Source organism: Rhea americana, unplaced genomic scaffold (assembly GCF_003343005.1).
Source record: "Rhea americana isolate MKP2758 unplaced genomic scaffold, rheAme1 scaffold_84, whole genome shotgun sequence".
NCBI lineage: Eukaryota > Metazoa > Chordata > Aves > Rheiformes > Rheidae > Rhea > Rhea americana.
In genome coordinates this window covers 1,511,007-1,538,729 of record NW_028187023.1, presented here as the reverse complement: position 1 = coordinate 1,538,729, position 27,723 = coordinate 1,511,007, and the positions used below count along the sequence as shown (strand labels likewise).

The window sequence follows — 27,723 nt, the reverse complement described above, 5'->3', positions numbered from 1 at the left end:
TGCCTTCGTACTGGCCTGTGAGCTCGTATCGAGGCAGTTGCGAGGCAAATAATTTGGTCTTAAAACCAGCCCCAGGATGGCTGTCTGCAGTTACCATAGAGCTACAAATCTGCTCCATCGTGGCATTCAGGACTTGAATCCAGATTTGTGTCCTCCTCCTCCATGAACGGAGATGACGGGGGAGCATTTGACCCATGAACTCGAAGAAGTGAGGTGCTATAGGGTGCTGGTACGGTGTGAATCCCAGGCGAAACGTGGCCTTACCACAGTACAGAACTGGCCAGGGCTGAGCAGTCTCAGTACGGAAAAAAGAGAATCTTGGGCAGCACAAGGGCTGTCTGCAACTGCCGTGCAATTTAAATGGGAAAAAGGTATTCTCCCGCTCTGACTAGGCCAACTGACCCCCCTACTCCAAATGCTGCATCTAGTTTGTCTCTTGAGAGTTGGATGTGAGAGAGCTCAGTTTACATTTTCACTTCAGTCATTCTGCTGTATATTAGCTCACACATAATGTTTCACTTCCTTCCTGTCCTCTTCCCCCATCCCAAATACCCTCTTAAAACATTTTTTTTTTTTGGTTCAAACAACAAGGCTAAACTGGTGAAATTTTAAATAATGATTGAGGATTTTTTTTATTCATTTAAGTTTCAATATCATTACAGAAAATGTTATGGTACAGAGTTGTTTAACATTAGTTTTATTTCTTTGCTCATTTAATTTCCACACGAATGCTGGTAACACTAATATCTGTACAAGATCAGTCTTTGATTTTTTTTTTTTTAGTTTTTAGTTCTGTACATTTTTAAATGTATTGGTTAAAAAGGCTGTCAGCACTTAAGGAAGCAATTTTTTTTGTTTGTTTGTTGAAATAAAAGGTATCCAGTTACTGCCCAAGAGTACTGAGCTGGGTGGCTGCTGGGACAAGAGAGATCCCTGAACGCACAGCGAGGTGGTAAAACCTCGCGGCTTCATTGGGTTCCCAGTGCAGCCACTCTGCTTTTGGCACTGTGCACATCAACACGAGATACAAGATAAAGAACAAGCAGAAGCTCTCTGTGAAGCGGTTATGAAGCATACTAATAAGGGAAATCCAAGTGTTGTCTACGCTAGTATAAATAAGCAGACAGCCTTGTTTTAAGAGCATAAGTAGTTGTATCTTAAAGATGAGAAAAAACACAAGTTCTGCAGGCACCTACTGCTGTCTACTAAAAGCTACCGCTATTAGAACTAGCATTGAACACACAAAGCAATTGCAAGGAAAGGAAAAAGTTGCTTTGATATAATCAGAATAAATTTCTTTGTTAAGATTTGCTTTTAAAGTTTTTTTTAAAAGGTATTTATTTAAATTCCATTTGAAATATAGTTCAAGATGTTGACTATACTGATCAACTTTTATCCAAATCAGAAAAACTAGCTGTGCCGTTGCATATTACAGGATACAGTCAATGATATGTGGACATGCATCAAAGCGTCGCTCTTGCTGGTGACATCATAGCCTTCCAATGACCATGACATCCACCACCTCCCCCTTGTGAAGCTCCACATACTGCTCTGTCTTTGGAGGTAGCATCAACAGTCCATTGGCACTGCGCATACTCATCAGACGACTACTCATCTGATTCCCTGCAGGAGAGGGAAAGAAAAATTTCAGTTAATTTTTCAATTTGTTCCAAATGCTGCAACACAACAAGAGGGAATCAGGAACTGTTCTTAGGAAGATATTCATGTTGCTAATTTATTCATAAAGCTGGAATGTAGCTGTTCAAAGGCTATTAGATGGAAACAGAGAATGATATAGGGAATTAGTCAGAATCTCATTGTTCAGGTTCTTGAAAGTCCCTGCTGATTACTTTTCTAGCCAACCTTTCATGTTTTTTTCCCCTCAGACTTTTATCCATACTTCTACATCTTTTCATAGTAAATTGCTTTTCCATTGGAATTTCTAATCCTATCAAAATTAATTTATTTTTCAATTTATACAGTTTTTCAATTAATTCAGTCTGTACAAAAACAAAACTCAGCACAACATAGAATCTTTTTTAATGTATCAGTTAAAAGAATGAGTTTCTTTGGGACATTGTGCTTTACAACATGTCATGAAGATAAACAGTATCATCTTGGTAGTACTGACAAAAAATGAAAATACAATAAAAAGTAATGCACTTTAGTTTTTTGGTTTTCAAACTTTCATATTGACAATGAAATCAYTCCAGACAATCTTGCTTGCATTAAAAAAAAATGGTACACAACACAGAAAATGAGTTAACTCAAATACAGTTTTGTAAGTAAAGGTAACACCTGGAATCACAACTGCAAATGTATCAGAGATTAAGTGATCTTGGGAGTTAATGTAAGAATTTTCTCAAAGTAAGCGATAAGATGCATTCTGTGCCACTATGTCTCCTATGGAGACTTGTGTATAATGCCTTGTACCGAGTAATTTGGGTGTTTCAAAAAGTCAATTAGCTATTTAAGGACCTGAATCTCTTGAGCAACTGTCACCATCAGTCTTTTAGCAGCATGCAGATGGAAAAAGTATTCAAATACAGTATTTACCTCAACTGTAGCTGAGTATCCAGAAGTATCCCTAGATGGCAAACACGACTAATAAAGTCCTTCATGTAATTTAAGAGAACATATATTGCCTCTGCTATCTCTTCTACTTTCCAATTCAGCTAGAATTGCACTTACTTGAATTGTTCCTACTTAGGCCCCAACTTGTGTTTTTTTAGTACATGCGCAAGAATAAAAGTAAGTAAATATGCCTGTGCTTGAGTTAGTGCAGTAAGCGTGGATGAATGTGCGTAAAAAGAAATGTGTGTACCTATGCAGGCATATAGACACATTTTTGTGTGGGTGAATACAATTGCAGGTTATTCAGATAAAGCTTTAATGATTAAGTTGGTGAGTCATGTCATGAGTGAATTTTATATTAAGGTACATGCATGCATGTGCACAAGTTTGTCAGCAAATTGGTCTGCCTAAGGAAGCTGGTATGAAAAAATGGGCATGTGCTTGGTTGCTTTAAAGCATTTAGGAAGCAAAGTAGGAAGGTAAGGAAGAACCTGTGAATGAATCAGTCAGTCACTGTGACTGGGCACTAACCTGTACTCTGTGCCCAAGGTAGTGGTTCTTGGTGATGCCAAGTCAGTATGCACCGATGATATTCTGGGCGGGGGTCCAATTTTACATCACATGATAACTGTAGACAAAGCAAAGAAAGGATGAAAATGTCATGCACTCAGATTTCACTACCTAAGATAATGGAATTATTGTTCAATTATCTGCTCATTGTATGTTCAATTGTTTTTTCTTAATATATGTATTTTTTTAATTTGCATTTCGAGGTCAGATAATGTTGAGGGCAAGATCAAGAGCTGAAGGAGGAAGAGACTGTAGTATTTAAGGGAATTATAATTTTGATATTATAATAGCAAAGAGTATATTGGAGAATGCAAGTGGTAAGTTGAATATTCCAAAGTTGTTTCTTTCTTGAGAGTTTAAAGACAGTACCTTTTGGGAAAAAAGCTTTGTAACTTCTGGTCTCTGGATTACACTGCATAAAGCTATTCACATTCAAAATCCTGCTAGCCCTGACAGAGGGGAAACGGTCATCCTTTGAAATGAAAAGAAATATGTGGGATGGCTTACAGTGGAATTTATTGGAAGCATATCTGAGAATTCATGCAAAAGTGAGGGTCATGCTGGGGAGCCCCCAAACTGAAACACTGTAAATCATTGTCTGTTTTAGAGTATTTTAGCCAAGAGATAAAGAAGAATTTGGACTGCTGAAGAAGTAAAAGAGAGATGCAGGGGCTGAGCAGTAGGAGAAAAGTCTGTGCAGAGCCAAGAATGCTGGCAAAATTAAAAACACTAATCTGTTCTTTGGTACTTTTCTTGAAGCAAAACAGGGAAGTAACATTATACCAACATGCCTTGAAACCACATAAAATAATTTTAGTATATCCAGGATTTCTTATCTAGGTGGAATGAATAGTTTAAGGGACTTAGATTGCTTAGCTGGGGGTTCACGTGGGTTACTCATACGTACAAACAGTCAACTCAGGAACAGAGAGGCCAGGCTTCGAAATTTATAGTTCCTAGGTGGTAATATAGGACTACCTAACTCTCCAGGTGCTTCCTAGATATTTAGACACCCTACACTTTTTGCCACAGGACCTTTATACAGCAGTGTCCTTCCCGCCTCATCAGAAAATGGCTCCCTGTGCATATGTGTATCTCTATCCATGAGATGGCCATCTAACTCTCAGAAATCAAAGCAGTGAACGTTAACATTAACAGAGATCCAGAATGAACCTTTCTTTACTGTGACCTTCTTTCCACTTGTCAAGATCAGTCTGGGGCTGAGATTCCCCACAGCGGACAGCGTTTCAGAGCTCAAACACAAGTGTTTCAACATCRGCACAAAGATTTTTAAACACAGGACGTGTTTCTTACCCTGGCTTTGATAATGGTGGGCCGAGGATCCAGGATACCCTGCATTTTCCTCAGCGCGGGAACAACGAAGAGATTGCAGGTGACAACAGCTGACACCGGGTTGCCTGGAGAGCAAAGAACAGGCAGAGGCGACTCACTCTCGATACGCTGAAAGCAACCTCGTATTTCTACAACAACTACACTCCAAAGGATTCCCAAAAAAGCTTCTCGTGCCGTGTACAGGAAGCATTTCCCCCAAGTCTGCAGGGGAACGTGACAACGTGCCACCGCTCAGAGCTGCGGGACCCGGCCGGGGGGGGCTGCCACCCTGCTCCGACCAGAACTGGCCCCCGCGCCTCCTGTCCCGCGCAGTCCCACAGGTCTGGCTGCGGCAGGGCCAGGGCTACCGCACGGCGCAGGTCCCGGCTGACGGGGCTCTCGATTAAGGTTTCCAAGAGCTAGGCAAAAATAGGCAATATTAAATAACCTTGTATCCCTGAGAGAGCGTCGAAATGCTTTAGTACAAATTCTTAGGGTTTTCYCTCGACACAGGAGAGAGGTGTATGACCAGCTTTTATCAGACAACACTCATCTTAATGCAGCTGGACTTCCCTAGAGGACAGCGCTAAAATAAATGTACGATCAGACAGATKCTCTGTCCAGCTCTGGCCAACTGAAACAGGAGAGAAAAAAGCACTAGAGAGATACCTGAAACCCCCCAGATTATCAAGAACAGGAGTCCTTGTGTCCTCAGAAAACCACGCAGGGCAATAAGAATAACAAGGAGTCCTCCTAACTCCAGAGCAGACAGGTTTGTAGCCAGATTCCCAGGCAAATGCTCGTTCCGAATCCAGGGCTTTTCCAAGGTGGCTCAGTGTGCAGGAGGCGAAGCAACACTGCCCCCCTCCGGTCCCACAGTGTGAGCGTGATTGAAAAAAAACCCCCTAAAATCTGTGAAAACCCCTTAACTCTGTGACAGGTTCTTGGACTCTATTTTTTTCCCCTCCATTTTCAGTACTTCCAAAGGGATGTACTGACCTACCTGCACAGAGTGGCTATTTGGAAGGTGGAGGGAGCTGTAGGAAAACCCTGCTGTACCATTCACAAAAGCCCCAAGGAAATTAGTGGATGGAAAAGATTCGTAAGGCCGACAGCACAGCAAATTCTCAGAGTGGGGAAAGGGCTCTTTGGTACATCCCTGTTTCTTCTGGAAATCTGGGGGAAAACCTTACAGGTACCTTCCTTAGGGTGCCCATACCAGGCATGCATATTCTGCAACACCACAGTTTTTTCATGTTTGTTCTCATCTGTACATAGCAACAAAAATCATCACAAAATGTCTTACCTGGGAGTGCAAAGATTATCTTTCTTACGCCATCAATATCCAGAGTTGCAAAAGTTGTTGGCAGGCTATGGAAAAGGAGAGCTATTTAATATCTGCATTGGACTTTGATGAACCTACCTTCTAACGCACAGCTAAATGCTAGACTCATTTTTTTYCCCACTCATTTGATAATGTGAAGTTTCTTATAGGCCTTGTATCCTCATTGCCTTCTTTACTCATGGACTGTAGCATCACAATTATCCTAAGTTGTGCTGAGGAATTTCAGAAGTTGACATTTATATCCAGATCGTCTTCTCTTACCTCCAGCATTAGTCCTCTCATCTCTCCCTTCAAATTCTGATCTTTCCTTTTTTTTCACCACAACTCTTCTCTCAACTGCTTGACACATTACACACAACTCCTTAACTCTCAGTTGCCTTTATTCTTATTATAATAAATATTTTTCTTCCACTAGAGCTTAGAGGTGATCATCATGAACTGTAACCTGACAGACTTTTCCTCTTCCTGCTCTTTGCTCTGCTAAATGACTGCCTGTATTCTCTGAAGCCTAGAGTGACCCAGCCCCAAGAACAACAGCCTACCACCCCTTAAAAATACTAATTTCATAAGTCAACTTTTGGGATCTGCTTAGCACTCTACAAAGTAATGACCTATCCAGTGTTATCATCCTATTTATAAAGTGCTGTGCAGCTAACTCAGTTATTTTCTGCTTGTAGCTATGTTCATTTTTATTGAAAACATTTGGAAAATAAAACAAAATGGGATTTCTCTTTCTTAGCAGTTCATGAGCACCGGCTGCTTATTCCACACTGGAGCCATAATCCTCTGCTTGTGGTGACAGAGCAATTAGTTCTTCTTGGTATTCAACTATGAAGCCACAAGTAGAGGATTTTGCTTCTGGTGAGGAAACATCACTAAGAGCAGATGAAGTAACACCCAAAAATACAAATGCTGTCTTCATGCCAAAAGCCAAAGTAACAAAGAAGTAGTATGGAAATTATACAGTTATAGAGCTGTATTTTTTTTTATATATATCTAAGGCTCTCCTAAGTTTTTTGTAACGTATTAGTGACCTAGCCTGCCTTACTCCAGTGCCTAGAGCAGTAGTGACACTGGAGCAGTATTTCAGAACAGCTAGTGGTTCAGGCTAGAGCTCCTGCAGATGAACAAATTCAGACAGACAGGCAGAGCTGCAGTCAGGGAAGGCCTAGGYGTATTAGTAAAGAGCTCTCCCTCTCCTTCAGAGGCGCCTCTGAGCGGTCTTTAGCGCCTTGTTATTCCAGCTATTACAGTGACCCAAATAGGGCAGTGCTGTGATGAGAATGTGGCTGGCTAAGAAAAGGGACTCATCCATTTAAAAAATGTTTTTACGCGCTCTTGTTTATTTTCATTGTTTTAAACACTAGAAAGGATACTTTATGGGAGCGATGATTAGGCTGAGTTCTTCAGCTTCATCTTGAGCAAATGGCTATCCCCTGGCCTGGAATACTTAGCAGATACATCATGCCTTTCATCGTTACTATTTAATTTTCTATCTGTTAGGACTAATCAATATCRTATTTACCAGGGGCAGCTGGTGTTTGAAGTTTCTGTGTTAAAATGTTCTTAACGTRATGGGAACTGTGAGCCGGACCTCCAAACTACAACATGTTATATCCAGTGCACAAACTGAGGTATGACAAATGTAAGTGCTAGTTCGTATTTACTGGAAACTCTGAATTCTCATATGAGCTTTCAACAGCATCATTGGTAAAGTCTTCTTGTACTTTATTCTGACATTGCTCCTTGATAGGCTATCACCCTGCATTAGTTCAGCAGCTTTCAGATCAAGTGGAAGAATGGTAAATCCCAGGAATCACTCTGCAAGAATGTAGCACATGAAAGTTCAGGTATATAAACCAAATTCTAATCTTGCTTGGCTAYTGGAACTTATTCAGGGTGATTTTTCCTAATATAGCAATCACACCTCATATCTAAGGTCTTTTAAAACCTCAATAAAATATTATATAATAAAAATATAATAATATAATAATTTTAATAAAATAAAATATAGTAGAATATTTGCTCTTGTACTACAGCCAGAGAAAATGAGAGCTTAAGTCCTCAATGGGCTTAGAGGACTAAATGTTTTGTTACTATTGAGAAATCTTTCCTGTGGCATAAAATGAAAATGGTGTGTTTGGGAAAAACAAGATTTCTTAAAGCTTTTATGGATAGTTGTTAACAGGTTATTGTTCCAAGTCTATAGAAGGATCACCAGAAGAAAGCATTTCCTTAGCTTTCAGATAAGCCAGAAYCAGAATGTAATATTCTGAATTTTCTAAATCAGGTTATCCATTCTTGGCATAAGCAGAATCTGGACTGCAGGTCCCAGGTTTGGGACTTCCTYTGCACTGGYTGTAGCAGCCGAACAACTTCTAGCRCTGGGCTGCAAAGGGTGCACACAGGAAGAGACCTGTCTTCAGCTCACTTGTTCCCTTTGCGGAAAGGAGGTGATGGTAGCAGCGGCACAAGCATCAGCCCTCAAGCAGTCCTTTACTGGGTTGTGTGCAGAAATACTCAGAGCATTTGTCTGCTTTCACAGCAAACACCTACTTTCTATTCTCTTCCATGGAAACAATTATGGGTTAGAGGGAATCATTGCTCAAGCCGCATTTGGGCTTCAGTTATCGGACCCTGCCAACCTAGTTTGCAAACAAATGGCCCTCCATGATTAGGGAGACAGAGCTGTAGAAATCCCTCCCCTCCTATATTTGTGAAAAAGAACTCCCTGTTCTCAGCAGATGAAGTCTTTATTGTCTCCACAAAGTACATTCCTTGACAGATTAAGTAGCAGTGCTATAGCAAAACAATACTGAAGCAGTGTTTTCTGAAGTAAACCGAACATAAAACACTGTTTCCTTTAAAATCCTTATGTTCAATATATCAATTAAAAAAAATCTTCAATTATTTGTCATTCCATCTTTCTCAAAAGTTTGCTTGTTTATATTAATTCGAGTTACGTAAATCTTGAAGCGAAACAAGATGCTTGTCAAGCAAATTAGCAGTTAAATGCTAGTATTTCCCAGTTATTTGTCAGTGTTGGAACTTAGTGATCACAGCCAGGATTGTGGACGTGTCCGCAGTATGCCGATATTCCTCTCTGATTTGCAACAGTTATCAGAAAGATATCTATTACTGACAAAAAGTAATCTCTCTGTTCATTATTTAACCTACAAAGATGACRACTAAACTGTCCCCATTATCAATCTCTATTTCTATCTATATATAATGTGATTTACAGTGTATTTTAAAAGCTGGTATCTACTGAAACACTTATATAGCACATTTGGCCAAAAAATAGACTTCATTGATGCTACCCAATTAAAAAGATTTCTTACCCTGGTTTCATAAAAACTCTGCCAAAGTGAATTTGTGCGTGAAGATCGATGTCCAGCACCTGTTTAAGATAGTCCTGTTTAAATTAGAAAGAGAAAACTGATTAAGTAACATCAAAGTGTCTTACATCATTTAAATATTCAGAACAATTAATTAATATCAAGTAAAGATGAAAGACTTGTCAAATCCTGAAAGTGCAGTAGTCCAGTGGGGAATTTCCAGTATTTGAAAAAAAAAGTTTCAAAAAAGAGGCAAAGAGCAGACTCATTTTAAGTGCCAAACCTGTCTCCATAAGGACATAGTAATATATTACATAAAGTCAGCTGCAGCATCAGAATYTTAAAGGTCCTCACAATTACCTGTTACTAAAATACTGGGTATGCCAAAAGGGGGGAAATAACTTCTAATGATTCAAAGTTAAGACTTAAAATCATCAAGTTATTTTATCTTTTGCTAAAGAAGCTATCTATGTGGAGTTAGAGATCTCCTAGTGCTTTTGAAATCAAGGTTCTGCTGTAGAAATCATGGTTTTCTAGGATATTGTTATTATTGTAATTTCTTGGGGACATAGTCTAATTTCTAGTGTTTGGRTTTAGCTGTCCCAAGTTTCTTAGAATGGAAAAAACTGTGGGTGGCTTGTACATTCATTCAAATTAAATGATTCTGCTTGAAAACAATTGATCTAACTGTTAAAAAACCCCTTGGAATTACTTTTAGTCTTCACTGAAAATGGCTGTGCTCAAAGATGCAGTATCTTGTCTGTTTTGTTTAGTGAGACTTAAGATAGAGCATAATAATCATCTTTGAAGAGAGAATTTCAAAGCACTGTATCCGAACCTCCCTTGCAGTTTTCCCATCTGTTCTCTATTTCTTGTTCAAATACTTGAAAAATAGCAAAATTTTTTGGGACCAGCATAAATTTAAATTCTTACCTATTGACTGTAGTGATGTAGTGTAGTAACATCCTTTTTACTTGCTTTTTAATTTTTGCATGTTCGTAGTTATTTCACTAAAATTGTTTAAAGCTGTGTCAGACGAAGAATGTCAGTAAAGAGCTACTGACTTTATGGTGTTGTCTTAAATTCAGGCTAAAGAGGATTTAGCCAAAATGCATAAATACGTGTATGACCATTCAGCAGTCTAGTCACTTCCTAGTGATCCTGTGTCTATCCTACATCACCACCTTCCAAATTTAAGGAACAGTACTTATCCTTGATTATTTTTCTAGGAACACTGAGGACAATAAGGGGATTGAAAGTGATTGGCACTGATTTACACTAGTACAAAATGGATACATTTTCATGATATATCCAACAATATGTTTTCTACTCAGAAAAGTGACAAAAATAGCACTCACRTTTGTCATCTCCTAGTGACTGTCTTTAGTATCTATTAGTTATTAAAGGACAGATGTTTCTGTTACCTGCCAAACTCACATATTCAGCCAGGGATCAAAAAGTAATCTGATTTTTCTTCACGTAAGTCATGATTAATAAATGTCCTGCAGGTTCATTTACGCCCAACCAGCATCTGTGTATCCCTATTTTCTTTGATGGCTTTGGCACAGGGATTACCAACAGGAACTCAATCAACAATTCTGTTAATGATTCAAAAGGCAAATATATCAGCTCACTGTCTTGTAGGTATTGCCTCTGTAGGACTACCAGGAATAAAATGTGATAAATTATTTCTGTCACAGCTATAGCCCTGGCACATTCAGGAAACAGATCTGCTGAGCAAGAAAGAACCATTTATATACTCTGCTTTTCACAGTACTTTCAGAGTAGCTTTATTTTCTCTTCATCTAACCTACTCTAAGAATAAAAAGAAGTCTTTTGTCTTCATGTGCTATTAACCAATCACCTTTGTCATCAAAACTACATAAATCATTCCTAAAAAAACAGATTTACAAAGCATTCACATCAAGAAYTGCAAGAATTTTTCTACTGTAATACAGTAATAAAAAAATGTAAATGAGGACAGCATTGAAGACYTTTTTCATTAACTCAGTTACTTGTTCTAAAAAAGTAAGATCATTTTTTAATAAACATTAATACAAAGGTAGAAGTTCTGGACTCTGCCTTGAAATTCTTATATATTCTAGCAAGTCATATTCAAATTTAGCATACCTTTTCTCCCATCGATACACCTCCTGATGTAATGATCACATCGGCACGGCTGATACCCTCATTCAGTGCATTCAGTAAATCATCTGGGCTACAGGAAAAAAAAAACAGGCAAATAGGTTAGTGGCATGAAACTACTATGAATTATGGTGTGTGTGTGCATCTATATGTATGTATACACACACCCACACAGATACATATATATATGTATATATATATACACACACACATGTATAGTAAGTAGATACAACTCATCGTAATACAAGATCTTTCCCTTCGCACTGCTCTATTAAACTGAAGAACTGTAACTTCATTAAGAGTCTAGCACACAGTCTGACATCCTTCTTTCTCAGAGCTCCTTGAGCTCCTTGACAGGAAGAGCGGGATGTTTTAGGCTGGAACTGAARAACAGCAATGGAAGTGTGTGAAAGTACGTGACTTGCACAATAGGTAGCAATATAAATCATGAGTGAGATGACCTGACAGGGGACAGGGCCCTGGGAAGTTATTTGCCACCAAGCAGGTTGCAGTGGTGTGTGTCTCACTTATTTGGTATGTGCAAAAATGGGGGTCAGGCTCCACTTAAAACTTCCATCAGCGAAGAGCGAGAGTGAACCCTTYGTTTCTCTCTTCCATTAGAGGGCTCTGCAGCAAAGCCAGCTCTACATCCACTTCATCCTGAGAAAACACCATCCATCCGGTTCAAGTGTCTATTTACTTTTCATGAGAAACAGTGTAAGAGTAGTTGTGAGGTTCTGCCATACAAAAAGTATAACTCTGTAAAGATGAAGGATAGAAATTGAGTATATTTCACTTTTAGTGATGTAACTCTTTTTTTTTAACCTAAACTAGAACTACAATTTTGAAGTAGTCATCATCTATCTAACGGTAATACTAACTTGAAAGCATGCAGTGAAGAAACTTCATAATAAAAGCTACACAAGATGAAAAGAATCCAAAARAATTTCCAAGATATTAAATGCATATTGTGCTTTTAACATTCATGAGCTGACCAGAAGCTGACCAATTTCTATGACTATATGCCATGTTCCTTCAACAGTATCTTTTTACTCTAAGGATCTTCACAGCTTTTTCGTGGAAGTGTATTCCTTCTTGGAATGCCATTTAAAGAACTGGAAATAATGTTTGTGACTGTATAAAGGAGGTCACGTGGAATATAGCACCTCAGTTAAACGCACTATTGTCAGTGGCTGATGCAGCACGTTCTTTGGCATTAGGCAGTGTGGTTATCCTGCAAAATTTCTTTGCTTAGGCTGGGGTTACATGCTCTCCTTAGGCCATACTGCTTTACAAGAAGTAGGCTACAAACTGAAGCAGAAGGTACAGCAGATTGCTAGTGCCACAATGCAGGCTGCAGTCATCCAGTTATAATTAAATATCATCATTTTTTTATAAGGAAGCAGTGGCTGTATGGATTGTGGCATGTGCCTCTATGATTTCTGTAAAGTCTTAACTGGCAAATTATTTCAGGGTAATGAGTACCTTGGATACTCTAAATTGCCTATTCTGAATGGCTGAGCTCAGTTTTCTTTGTGGGAAAACTTAAAATATAGCCAAAYCAGTCTCTTTCTTTTTTCTTTGAACAGACACATTTTCTCAGTTGCCTCTTCTGAAGTTTCAAGATCATTTTATCCAAAAACCAGTACAAGCTTTTACTAGCTGTTGAAGGCAAGAGGGAAGACACTATTAGACCAAGACTGCTACCAGTATATCTTTYTCATTGGGTGGTGATGCAGTTGAGGATATTTATTTGGAGCTTGCTTCCAGGCTGTTTCATTTTATCTTGCTTAAATATCTAAAGGTTACTCATAGGCAGTAAGAYCACCTGCTTGAGGACATCCTAATTCTGGATTACAAAGTTTGACTGTCTTTGGTTGTGGTTTGAGAATGATGGAAAGAACAACAAAAAGCAAATGAGTCTGTATATAACTGCTGTTAAAGTTACCCAGAGAAATATAAATGCTCTTATTTAGTTTTTCTATATACATATATRTATATATATATATAWAAATCACTTACCAAACAGAAAAGAATAAAAGAACAATAAAGAAAATGAAACTCAAACCAGGTGAGGGCTCAATTCACAACTTTGTTGTAAGTGACTGATGTTTAATTGATTTATATTAGCATACCACTGGAACAGTTCTCCATTTAATTAACACAGAGAATTTCTTTGTTACATGCCATGTTGAAAGTTGAAGATTACTGGACTTGGTATGTTAACATTTTCAGTAGAATGACCTGTACAATGTATCCCTTTCTTCACCACATGTATAATGTAAGACATTTAAAAATAATACTACTGAAACWTTATCCAATCTATAGCACTGCATATCCTCTTTGATAGTTGCAAAATGCATGTGCATTCCTACAGAATGGAAGATRTGATAAAATATTTATTACAATAAACTGAATGATTATGCTAGTTTAGTTTCTATTCTGGAGAAAAGAGGCTTTTTTTACAGAATAACATGCCTTGTCTTTGCAAAGACTTCTCCCGCTTGCCATATTTGGCATACCTCTTTTTGACACTCAAGTCTATCTAGCTATTTATTTACACTATACCTTATATACTTCATACCATACTACCTACTTGAAATTACYTACTTGGTAATTGTGACTAATACAAAACATTTTCCCAATAGAAAACAGCTACTGTAATCTTCAGTCAACAGAGCAGCAAATATTTTCCTTTCCTGTATTGGATTTTAGGTGGAGAGTTAACATTCAAATTGCATATAACCACCTATTTGATATATTCAGATAACAGATATTACTTCTTCTTYCATTTATGCATGACAACGAGCAGCTTCTCCCGTGGACTGACAGGGAAAGGGAATGAATATTTGAAGACTATTAACATTCAAAAAGAACAGAATAACACTGGCATCTCAGYGTAACAGGACAAAAGGTCTATGACAAATTACCATGAAGCTGAGAAATAACACTTACTGTCTGGACGTGTACAAATCAGAGGCTTTATTCTGAAATCCTGGCCACTGGGGCTAGGGACAGGATACTGGATTTACTAGACCTAATGTCTGATTTACCCTGACAAATCCTTACAAAGGTCTTATGATAATGCTCTYTTTGGATTTTTTTTTCACTGATAGAACTATAATAGGTGTTCAAATGTAATGGTGAATACTTTAAATAAGGAGATTTTGATGGGAARTCTCATTTCCAAATAGCAAAATTATTCTGTTTCATTTGGTGATTTTCAAAGTCAGAATGACATTGTGCAAGAGAAGAGAGTGTGCTTTTCTAAAATGCTCAAAATTATTGCCAGGATTGGTTTAAAAAAATATACTTTTKTAAGTTTCAGATTACATCCTAGCCTTTTCTGTAAATAAAATTAAGAAAATCAGCTCTGTAAGGACTATATGCAGTTTATGAAACTATTCAAATAGGCAGTTAAGCACAAATCCAAACTTTCTCTCAATATTAGAAATCCCCAGTTCTAACATATTGTGTTTGCACAAGTATTATGTACATTGTATGCTTATTTTTGAAGCTGCAGGCATAATGCTTTGCATAAAGAATCTATATGCTTTTAAGGGTATTTTGATATTCTCTGCTAACTAACCCTGACATTGTGTCTATTTTACTACCTCAGCTTCCTGACCCTCCTTACTCTGTTCTATGGAAAAGAATGAGGAGTGCAATCTGGAAATTAGACTGACCGCATGGCATCATTGCAGTTGATAGGCCACTTGATTTTATTAATTCAAAGAGGGGGCTTGCAGGATGGCCATATACCAGAATAGGAGCTTCTTCTACATTCATGAAAAATTCTGATTATCCAGGCTAGTTTGTGGAAAACAGTTACRTACCACTTGATTACTGAGCTGTCTTTGAACTGAAAGGATAAACAGGAGCTTAAAAGCTTGGACAAGAAAATGATCATCAAAATAGACATCAAATTGTAAGAGTTCTTTTTCACCTATAGCTCTGTCAAAAAACTAGTTACAGTAAAGACCAAATAATTCTTTATGTCCTAAGAGGGCCATTTTGAAGTATCCTAAATGTTAGCCTAATTTTCTCTACCTTTCAATTAGAAATCACCTTTTGTTAATTTGTTTCTGCTGATCCTGTTGTTGTGTTTTACTGTCAATTAGAAAACTGGCAACCTCTTCCGTGATGCAACCCCTAACACCAGCAGTTCGAGATACATACAGTGAAACTGTTCAGTTTCATCATTTACACTGGTAAACAAATTAAGAACCAATGGCACACAGCATCACCTACCACACTGCAATGAAATAAATGATCCCTATACAGCTGAACTGGAACATTTAGCTAGGACTGAATTATCAAGTCATTGTCACAGTACAAAATCTGTTCTTCATTACCAATTTCCAGGACCATTTCCACCAACTTATGCACTAGCCCAGGCTTTTATAAACCTCGATCTTTTGGAAAACCACACTTGCAGAATTTGTGAATGCAAATCATCAYGGTTAGCACCTTCAACTTACAGGGATGGGTGCTTTACAAATATATTTGATAGAGATACAGACAGATACGCATGCACCAGATGYATGCAAACGTGTCTTTTGTGACTACAAAAGCAGAGCTGCGCWATCTTTCTTGACTGCTGTTTCTTTATGTGAAAATGTCTCAAGCTTTTCAAATACACGTTGGAACAAGTACTCCTTCAGACATGGTATCTAGCAGATTCAGAGGAGTTAGAAGCTCCCAGACATGGCTAAGGTGTGTGTGMGGGGAGGGGGATGCACAGCAAAAACAGAGGTGCTAGCTGTTCTTCTACACTAGTTACACTAAGGTATATTGGCTGCTCCTCTAATCCATAGCAGCCAACTACAAACTGAAAGGCTGTGTGGAGTCTGCAGGTGCCCAGAGTACATGGCACATTCTGGCCATGTCCACACGAACTGAGGAGAGTGGTTTAYGCTAGTTTTGTGTTATCTGAGGTCTGTTTTCTGCTGAATAGATTTCCCAGAAGAAGAAAAGATTTTTATAAAGATGCAAAGGCCCATTCAGAGTTCTCTTTATGTGCAAAGACCTCAACAAAGTCTCTAGTTCAAAGTCAGAAAAAATGAAGAAATACCTTCAAAACAAAAAGAATGTACTGAAGTAAAAAAAATCAGTAATAAACCAAGAGACCATACACGTTGTGCTCAGATAGAGATCTCATCAAGGTCAGTAACATTTTTGTTTGAGGAAAGACTGGATATGGGTTTGACCCTTTATGATTAACCTTCATTTTTCTTCTTGCATTCATTTGGTTGAGGTAACATTTCAAAATCAATAGATGGTTGCAGCTGGGCATAAAGACAAAGTCTGTCATCCACTTAGGACTTTTTCATGGCTGGGAAGAATACTTTGCACATCAGTAAMTTGCAGGATGCAGAATAATGAACAAGTGCCATATTAGGTTCAGTCAACTACATACCAACTTCTATAGCGTGTATTTTGAATATAACAGAACTTGTGTGTTTTGGCTAGTATGTTTCTAAAGCAGAAGCTGATGTGACTTTGCTGATATATCTAAGAACATATGGGCACTCCTCTGAAATTGTATTTGCTTCAGAATTCTCAAGTGTATTTCATCATGTTCTCATTCCTTCTGCCTTCTGTGGTATTTTCTTGTATCACTTTGAACAGCTGCAGTATCCTTTCCTTAAAAATACAGGTCAACTTACAAGTCAGTTTTCAGTCTATCTGAGAGCAACAGGAACAAATCTGTTTTGCTGCTCTTTTAATCGATGCTGCTGCAAATAAGAACATTATTTCCCAGAATAATCTTTTTTGTTTACATTTATGATGTCCAAAGCATTTTGATCAGAGATCAACTATTCTGTTGAAGTTTCTGTGAGATCTGCCTAATGCCTTTAGCTGTTCCTCTGTACCTAGATGGTTGACATGCTTTATTCTGCTCTTTTCATGAACTGATTCAGGAGACTCCCATGAGCACATATGCCCCAGTGATAAAAGAACAGAGATGTTAGAAACAGAGGTAACAGTGGGAGTACAATAGGAAAAGGTCCACACTGTAGAAGCCAGATGCTTATGTATTGTAGAGCACATTCCCACATGAAGGCATCAGGCTGTTGATAGCTGGGTCTTGATCTGGTTTTATTGTATCACATTCTCATCTGCTGCTTGCGTACTTTCATCTGCAAGCGTTTGCTTATGAATTGTGATGATTCTTTTCATAAATATTGAAAGTACAGGAACAAAGCTTTGATAACAGTGGGCTTCAGGTGCTCTGCTATTGTACTAACCACAGAGCATTTTGGTTTCGTCTGCCTTGGAGTAAACGGAAATGTCAAAGGATTCAGTATTTTTTAGGGCAATCTGTTCTGAATGTTTATTTCTCCTGTGGCTGGAGACAAAAGCATGGTGCTTAGATGCTTGTGACACTGCCAATATTCATTCTAAATCAGGTCTAGTGTGTATCCACTGAATGTAAGAAGGAACCTGAGAACTGCTGTTTTCCATTAATTTCCTGGCCATTTTGTTGGCTAAAGATAAYGAACCTTTGAGATTCTATCACAATACTTATCAGAAATTTTTTAGTTTTTCCAGGAAGTTGGATGGGCTTCCAGTGGCAAAGATCATAGCTTTGATTTCATTCTTYCTTTATAGTCTACATGGATTCACTGAAAAAATTTCACTTTTGAAGTGGAAAATATTCAGCAATTGTATTTTGGTTGAAATAATATGACAGTAGATTACACTACACAATACAATAATCAATGCCAAACAACTTGCTCATATCAGTAAAGATGACTGCACTCGTAGATTGAAAGGTAAACATGGTGCGGCAGTTATTTCTCTTTCAGAGCACTTTCAGAGCAAAAAGATAACAGAGCTGGCTTACACTGGCATAGCATGCAAAATATGACATCTACATGAAAGTAAAGTATTGCAATTAATGTAACTTGTAGTAAGTGCTTATAAAAAGTAACCAGTATCACAGAATCTGACACCTAGTGACCTGGTATCATTAACGTGGAGTTTCTAACCTTATCATCATTTTGGTACAGCTTCAGTTTTATGTAAGAGTACAAGAGCTAAATTCATCCTCATYGTAAATCACTGCAACTGCTGTTGAATTACAGGAGGGGCATCTCTATTGTAGGTAGAAATGCAATAAAAAGGCAATGCTTCAAAACTAAGGTTTTCTCTGAAAAGTGTCACCTTTTATAGAATCACAACTGAGTCACTTGAAAAAAATGTCTCTCGCCAAAGAACTGCCTGGAAACCACAGGTCACAGACAATGTAAAAGGTCTTCTAAAATCTTTCCTTGTCATCAGCTATGTCTTAAAACAGATTCTTTTTTTTTTTTTTTTTTTTTTAGAAAACGTCAAATGAAATAAGATATCTATATTTGCTTATTAAAACATAATGCGAATTCTGTAAGTGGAGTAAACTGTATTTTATTAAAACTAAGTGAACAGAAAGAGCAGAAACRTGAACTTGTTTGTGTTATTTAATGTCTGACTGGACARAACAAAATATCATTTGCTTCTGCATGGCAACCGCTGGTAGAAACCATACCCAGAGTTCTGCACTGACAGACATCTAGTCGAGGCTGCCTGGAGCATGCATGTGCCTCAGCGTCCCACACGTTTTTGGAAACGGTGCTCACCAATCTGGTAGGCCTGTCTCCGCAGTGCTCTGGAAGCTCTGTGTCCCTTCTTCTTTAAAAACATCTGGCTTCCTGAGGGTAAAGGAAGCAGAAGGGGTATAATAATGAGCCAGAAGAAAGGCTCCTGGGGAGAAAGGACTGTCCTGTGCCCAGCTGTGTCCCCTTGGTGCCTCTGAATATTCAAAAACGTAACGGGAAATGCTTCCTCTCCATAACGCCAGCCAACAGGAGAGGAAGCGAGGGTGAGAGGACACGTTTGGACAAGCTTCTCACAAGGGTGAAGAATAAAGTTATGCAGCATTTAGGCCCAACTGGGTATGYCCATGAAGTGTAGTTCATTTCTTGCAGGCTATGGAGAAACTTCTTCGCTCCTGATTCCAGGCAAAGCAAAATGAAATGTGTTGGCCACTCRGAGCTTTTGGGAGGAGGACCACAGATAATGGGAAAATCTCTGGAGATTAACCAATAAAACATTTTGCTCACACATGATTAAAATGGGAAACAGAGGAAAAAAAATTTGGGCCAAACAGAAACCTGTGTTTTACTGTGGTATACTGAATTATAATGCTGGGAAATTTCTAGCTTCTTGCTCAGGAAATGGGTCTTCGGGCATATGAAATGTCACCTCATCACCTACAAGCAGAAAAGGGCTATATTTATTCTTTTTGTCTATCTTCACGATCAGTAAAGATGCTGCTTCATTTACAAGAAGTTCTATACCCAGCTACCCTGCTTCAAGAGCCAGAAYAAGAAAAAAATCTTTAAAATTTGAAAAAGTTACTGCTCTTAAGACATTTTTTTAAAACAGTTAATGTTCTGCTTTGGATTTCTATTTCATGAAGACAGCATTTTTTTTTGACATATCCTTCTATTAAGTCAGTTCCACTGAGAAGAAATCATTTTCAGAGAGTGTCCTTTGTAACAGAAAGATGAAATAACCCCAAATCTGTGGTTTTATATACTTTTTGAAAAGAACCATTTATATTCTTTAGGTAGTGAAGGACTTTACAATTTCCTCTAATTCTCTTAAAATGTAATTTGACAAGAAGATTTCTAAATGTCTCTTTTACAAAACTAAAATAAGATGTTCAAGATTAAAATGGACCCAATTACGAATAGTCACTATGCAATGACTCTTGAGCCCTTTCTTTTTCTCAGAYGAYTGGAGAAGTAACCAACATTCTTTAGTCTTACATAYATATATATATGTATATGTRCACACCATTTTATACTTGACTGTATTAAATGTGTACTCTTTGTTAAAACCAGTTTTCTAAGCAATTCATATCACTGACTCATGACTCGTCTTCTTCAATATTTACCACTTCTTTGATCTTTCTGTGTCTACTAATTTTATGAAATYGGATATTTTATTCTAGGGTTTTGATTAAAAAAAAGTTGAATACTAAAARATTTCTAAAGGTGACTTGGGAATCCAAATTCCATTTTATATATGCACTAGATATTAAGGAAGTTGAAAGTCACTTATATGAATGATGTTTTGGCTCCAAGAGGACTAAGTCATCCTGTAAAGAGGAGTCATCCTTGTATCTCTGAGTATTTTTCAGAATGTTAATACATGCCTCAGAAGTAGACTGGAGTTGTTTTTATTTTCCTCTAACAACTAGACTTATAGATTTCTTCTGTTATCAAATATAGAAGAACTAAATAGCATTCTGTGCTCTTTATTTACTTGCTGTTTGRTGCCAAGTTTTATTACTGGACTGTGATTTTACAAATGGTAATTCAGGAAGAAATCCATACCTGTGTTGAGGGCAATTATGAGAATGACACACAGTTGCACTGGTAACCTCCACAGCTTGAAATTTTACCCTCTTGTGTGTAGTTTCCTATTGGTGTAGAAGATTCCCTGGAACACAGACTGCCCAATTTCAGAAGTTCTTTTATTTCTCACCTCTAGTTTGACTCAAATTTTTCTTTGTGCTTTCAGATCCCTGTRTGCGCATTAGTTGAGGTGACTTGTCACATATGACAACATATCTGAAGGTTTACCCTAAAGATCATGAAAGAGTTGTGACAGATACTAAACATTTATATTGGAAAGGAGAAAATTCTTTTTGACAGGACATGATAAGAGGGAGGACCTCTATATCTGAGCTACTTTCACACCATGACCCAGTGTTCCTGGACTCACTAGGCTATGATTAACTTTATGACACCATCACTGAGCAGATCTAGAACTGAAGCTTTTTTCAATAAAAACTAATACTGTTGCATTCCTGCCTTTCCTCTAACAGACCTTTCTTGCAGTGATTTGTTAAACATTTGTAAYGTTTTTCTACAATGCATTTGATTGTGGCTAAGCTGGACATTCAACTGGTGCAAGAAGGATGCTGAGATTCTGTGGCTGAGTTCTGCCTATAAGTCTCGTGATGTTGTATGTCAAACCAATATTACATTAGATTTTTGACTTAGAGCAGTTTCCCCTTTATTCTTCCTCCACTCCAAATGTTCCACTGGATTTATAATATTGCTAATTACACACAACCCGGACAACTACAAAAGATTTAAACCTCTATTTGGATGGCAAACAAAATTTATGCAGACTAAATCTTTGAATGAATCAGGTCTTAGTATCCCTTCTGAAATATGAAGGAAGTCTAACAAAGTCTTTATTTTAGGGATATCATAAAGTAATGTTGTCACAACAGCCAGCATGATTTTTAATGGGTTTCCTTGTCACTTGGGAGCTTTATGTCAAACCATGTCRTAAAAGAGAGGCATATAAATGAGAAAATAATCACTTCTAATGTGAAAAAACCCTCATATGCGGATTTATCACACAATGTAAAAGAAAGAATGCTGCTGAATTTATAACTACTCTGATCAATATTTAAAGCAACTGAGCAGACAATATSAATTTTCTAAAGTATCTCTTGAAACTGAGAAGAATTTCTTTCTCTCTCCATTGTGAAACCACAGGATCGTAAATWAAAATATAGCTGTAAGCAGCTAATGTCATGCATGTGTGTCTGAGAAAAATGATAAGGGAACTAAAACAATAGGGAAAAGAAATCACAGAAGGGGTAACTGCGCTCATGTAAACAAAAGGTAAAAAACAGAGAAGGAAACTGAATTCATCACATACGTGATCAAAATTCATTAGCAAGCTTAATGGAAGAGTCTCCTATAGAAGGAAAATAGCCAAAATGAAAGATGGTTTTCTAAAACAGAAGCCCACTTTTATAGCACATTTTGCCAGGGCTAAACTTCACAGCTTTAATAAACAATGGATACAAAGAATAACACAAATGAAATYGATAGACATAAAGATATCCTGATAAGTTAATAGAGTTCTGTAACTCAGAACAGAGATGCACCTATTTATTTTAATCAATGGTTTCCAGAGAACCAAATAATTCCATATGATATAAGCAAAAGGAACGAAATTAGAAGTCTTTTTACTTGGTCTTGCTATGCAAGTCAAAAGTCACAYTGGCATACCAGTTTCAACTGGCCATCTGAAAAATTGCAATTTTTTTGCAAGAAGTGATTCTGTGATTCAGGCAAAGATGCAATACACAACAGCAAGAAGAAAAGCAGAAGAGCTCTTCCTTTTTAAATTTTGTATTGTTTTGTTGTGTTTGGAGTTATGCTCCGGGAATATCTTTCGTGTCTAACTCAGAGATGTGTGCTTTTCAAACAGCTTGGTTTTTATGCGCCAGAAACACAAATAGAGAAAATCTTGGCTTTTAGTCAGCTATAAATTTAGCTATATAGCATTTTCCAGGTTTGTTTTTTCTTCTACTGCCTACTTCTAGGATCTTAACAACAGATTTTATCTACATGTTTTGCACATGCTATTTTAAATTTTGAGTATCGAGTCCTATATACAAGCTATGAGAATCTCACAAACTGTTAAACAGCTTTGCAGCAGCTGCCATGGTGTACCTGCTTCACCTGGGCAAGCTATTTTCTTATATAAAAGACCACTGCATGATTCATATACTGAAATGAAAAATAGGAATACTTACTTGTAACTTTGTCTTTGCAAATACTACTCTGAAACAATTTCACAATTCAGTTTTAGCTCCCTATATGTAATTGATTTCCATGCTTTTTAAAAAACTTGATGCATGCCAGCARTAGTAATACTCTACTATGCTCGCTACTGGCTATTCCCTCAAACTCCTGTCAATTCTTTCTTTGTAGAGGAAGTGACACTCTCAGTCAATATAATAACAATTAAAATAAAATGTATAAACAACAAATAAGAAAAAAATTAAAAAAAGAAACACRCACACAATCTCCAGAATGTGAAATAAGGGGGAGGGAAAAATATTTCATGGTGAGGTCTTCAAATAAACAATCACACGCTTTTAATTTTCCCTTCTAAAATACATCCTTTGCTAGTATTTCTACTACGTGCATAGGTATTGCAGGCATATAAAGTCTCCCTTTTTTCACTATCTGTATACATATTGCACATACAAACAAAATTGCACATATACATAAGCACACACAAAGATGCATAATCTGTGGTTTAACTCAGGTAAACCATTTAACGGACACTGAAGGTTTGCTTACCTTTTCTATGAACATGTTAAGTAAAACTTCAAAACTGCACTCTAYATAAGGTCTCTCTGGTAAGACTCTTGCATGTGATCAAATGCTATGGTACTCCATCAAAGCAGTCATTTTAGTCAGGAGGGTATGTACTGAAATACCATAAGGGCAACATACTCTCACTAATTATTACACCATGGATTAATATCATATTTTCTATCAAATTAATTTACCTACTCAGATTTTCCCTTTGATAATACAGAAATGCAGATTTCTTTGGTTGTAAATACATAGTTTGGTGTGTGAGTGTGAGAACAATGGCAGAAGACCTGTTAAGATAGAAGCCTTGTAGGATTCTCAGAAACTGTATCCTTTTAAAACTTAAGGTTTTAAACTGCAAAGTACAAAATCACTCTAGGAGTCTAACTAGAAGCCCATTAATTCTATTTCACAAGCTTAAGTAAGTACCTCTGCAAACTAACTTCCCTAGTATGACAATGAAAGTTTAAAAAAGATCTATCACCTTTGCTAAGATAATATTATCTCAGGACAATCTCTCATAACTGAAAGCAAAGCTGCAAATACTTCTCTACCTTTGATACATGTTTGCAGTCTGTTTTTCAGACTGCATCCAACAAGTAACAAAGGATACTGCAAGATATATTTGTGCCAGAAAAGTAAGYGAATTTACTTGGACCTGATTATATCTCACTAAAACTGTATACTAATTATTTCTGAGAGCTTTTGAGAGTAATTATCTGCACAGATATACTATGCTCATGAATCTCTATGCTTTCAGGAGCAAGGAGGTTATAGAAAAATTCCTGAGGCAGTGGAGTAAATAGCTATAGTTCTGCATGATGATCTGAAGTTAAACTCTCTATCAACAAATTTGAGACTCCACATATTTGGTTAGGACAAGGCTACAAAGAACAGCAAGCTTTWCATTCTTACTTTGCCAGAGGGACAATCAGAATGATGTTCAAGGAAACCATCTTTTCCACTGGTTTAATCCACTGTTACTGCATTTTCTTTCTGGTGTTTTGAAGACAGTAGCAACAACTTTTAGTAATGTAGGTGTCAAAAAGTTCCATCTCCAATATTTTGTAAGAAAAAAGCCTCACTTGCCTGTCTTGAGACAACTTAAAGGAGCTGATTATGATTAGCAACCTTTCTGCGTCTGTTCTCCTTTTTTTCCCCCAGATATGTAAACTCAGAATCTGATGTCTGGCTACAGTACTTTTCTTTAAGAACTCAACTACTTGTGTTTTAAAGTCCTTGAAAGATGTTACAATATAAAAGACACGCTAGAAATCCAGAATACATAGGTACTATTCCTGGGAAGAACAATTTGATGAGTTTAGAATCCATTTGCATGAAATMTCCACCTGAAACTGGAAGCATTCATGGACAGGAGGGTTTTTGAAGTCTATTGCTATTTGGAACAGCAGAGGAGTTCTGCTAGACCAGAGAAGCTAAAATGATTCCTGGATGCAATGAGAGTATCCAGAAGGGTTTCCTTCCTCTAAGATCATAAGARCCACTGTGGTTGCTACATGTCACACTCCATATATGAATACTTCAAATACAGCTGCATTTCCTGCAGCCATAACTCAGGTTGTTTCAGAACCTGTAAAACCATGCATTGATTGGCCCATTTACATCCTTTCTGCCAAGCTAGCGATGTGTTTGCCTTGGATCCTTTATTAGGGAAGAAGGTTTTTGAAATGTGCTTATGAGCTGTTCCTAGCASTAACCCTGTCCTCCTGCTTAGAAATTCTGTCATGAACCCTAGAGACTCCAAGTTAGTGATAATACKTATTGGTGTATATTGTGCTGTAACTACTGTTCAAGACCAGTCCATGCCAGCTGAAAACACAACACATCAAGAGAAGACCTGCTTTCTAAAATAAAAAAGATGAGGTCCTGCTTAATATTGAGAAATGTATCTCTCTGCATTCCCATGTAGCTGTTACGGAGATTATGCTCCTACTGAACATCATGGCTCCCTGTGTGACCATTCCTTCATAAGACTGGGAATTAGCCCAAGCACTCTAACTTTGACTACCAAGAAAGACACTTTGATTCCTATAATCTCATCATGCAGATAGGATGGGGTTTTTTTTTAAGCTGGATCACTCTGATTTTCTGCGTATCTTTTCCATATGGAGGAACATTCGGGAGCATTCTCAGATATGATAGTGACAGAGTTAAAAAATGTGGAGTATATTTTGACATCAACACCAACAGAGTTCCAAGAGTTCCAAGTTTACCTTTGGCAAGTAAGTCTGGTGAGACTACTTTAATTACAATCTAACAACATCTAAATTCTTCAAAAATCTGTGGGCTTTAGTATGTGCAAACAGACACTTTTGGTACTGAACTTTCTTAAGGCTATCAATCARTGTGAAATGTGGGTGTTGAAACTTGAGTCTTTTCCATTGTTTTTTTCTTTCTGGTCTGGTCTTACGTTTATCTAGCCACAAGGAATACTCTACCTCTCGGATAGGTGGAGGTGAACTTGCAGAACTCCTTGAAGACTGTTGGGTGCTCTGATACCCAAAATGAGAAACAAGAGAGCCAATTTAAAGATTTGGGGGCTCAATAAATTGAGGAGAAATGCAATGCTGAGAAACTCAAACCACTGATGAYGGGAATTGCAGAGTCTTGCAAAGGACAAAAGACTAAACACTTCAATCATATATCCTAGAGGATATCAACAGGAGATGTGGCTTTACTACCAGTGGGAAACAAGGAGCAATCACTGACAGATGAACAGAAAGACTGATTACAGGGTACTACTTTGTGGCAATCAAAACAGAGATTAGTAGAGGAAAATAAAAAGTGATTCTTTTAAATACTTGACATAGTTCTGGAAATGGGCAGCAATCTAGCAATGGGACAGTCCCCAAAAGACAATGACTTGGAATCTGACAAAAATTTATACTCTAAATTAATTTTAGTATGGAAAATAAACTCTAAGGGAAATTTTCCTTCTTCTTCTATTAGATTAGAAAAAATACTGCTCCTGTAGAAATGTCTCCTCAGAGGTGGGTTCCTACAGATATTAAATAYTGTGTTTGTGGTGACACTGCCAAAATATATATAATTCAATTAGCAGTAGTTTCAATAAACAGAAGGCAAAACAAGATAAATACAAGTAAGTAAAAACAATCTTATTTAATTCTCTAAGGAAAAAGGTAAAATTTTTCTCCAAAATGTGCTCTGTCACAACACTGACACCTGCAGCAAGTGACAGTTTCTCTKGCATTTTGTTCCATAAATGCCATTAAGTGCACTGCCTAAACATGAAGTGACATTTTTACATGGGGTACTTACTTATCTCCCACAATTCCCAAGTTAATTGTTGGATAGCCGTGCTCTTGGATTGTAGCTAGGAGAGTTGAACGGTTACTGTCTCGAATCTTTCCTGGTAAGAGGTCATCCTCAGGATTCAGTAGCTATAAAACCAGACATATTATCAGTCAAGTCTCCTTGGAATACTGTGCCTTTACACAAGTGAAAATTTTATTTTTCAGACTTGATATGACATTCTTAGACACCTATCATGGAGTATGTGCATAACATGATTTTGTGAATTTAAATTAATAAGATGTGTAATGTGTTTATGAATGGTTCACGTATATAAAACCTTATTTCTTCCTGTGGGTACCAGACTTTAATTTCAACWGGTATAAATCAAAACACAAGCTCTAAGTTTCCAAGTTTTTGCTTCTACTTAAATAGTTTTACAGGAACCTCAATGACGTTACCAACCAGATGTAAAGGCACTGAAGAAATTTTAAAGTTTGTCGTCTACTTGCTAATAAAGATGTATTTTAAATATAACAATTTGTATTGGACTAATAGAAAAAAGCTAAAGCTTGTTTCTTCTATCAATTACTGTTTTGRATGAAAAACTTCCTCTCAATATAGTACCATGGCAGTTGCCTTAAATGTACCTTACATTTTTGAATTTAAATTATAAAACATATGTATCTAAACATATAATTTATATATATTAAGAATTCCCTTACAGCATGTAGGAGTACAACATAAATATTGACAGGAGGTAAAAAATAATAATAATGAAGTATCAATCAAAATTACYATGATAATATTAGGTAGTAAGGTAAGAATGACCAAGACTGGAGCATGGCTAAATTTTGAGTAACATCTCTGTTTCTGTGAAGAGTTCCACAGGATGATTAAGAAACTCACTGCGCAGGATCTTGATTTAACAAACTATACAAAAAAGAGTATACATGAG

The 27,723-nt window shown here is 37.3% G+C and overlaps 1 protein-coding gene across 11 annotated transcripts in view; it reads right to left on the bottom strand.

Moving 5' to 3' along the window:
- Nucleotides 1-620: 620 nt before the first annotated feature.
- The window catches only part of GPHN (gephyrin), a 214,083-nt gene continuing 186,980 nt past the window's right edge, over nucleotides 621-27,723 (bottom strand). For 6 of the 11 annotated variants that reach the window (XM_085323315.1, XM_085323316.1, XM_085323320.1 and 3 more), the window contains 7 exons: nucleotides 26,793-26,914; nucleotides 11,290-11,377; nucleotides 9,163-9,236; nucleotides 5,783-5,847; nucleotides 4,459-4,562; nucleotides 3,106-3,202; nucleotides 621-1,623 (listed from right to left, as the gene is read on the bottom strand). In XM_085323315.1, the coding sequence (XP_085179441.1) occupies nucleotides 1,490-1,623; nucleotides 3,106-3,202; nucleotides 4,459-4,562; nucleotides 5,783-5,847; nucleotides 9,163-9,236; nucleotides 11,290-11,377; nucleotides 26,793-26,914 (684 nt within the window). In that variant the 3' untranslated portion in view covers nucleotides 621-1,489. Of the gene's footprint in view, nucleotides 1,624-3,105; nucleotides 3,203-4,458; nucleotides 4,563-5,782; nucleotides 5,848-9,162; nucleotides 9,237-11,289; nucleotides 11,378-18,926; nucleotides 18,999-26,792; nucleotides 26,915-27,723 lie in introns of all 11 variants that reach the window. The other 5 variants (XM_085323312.1, XM_085323313.1, XM_085323314.1 and 2 more) reach the window with 1 other exon arrangement.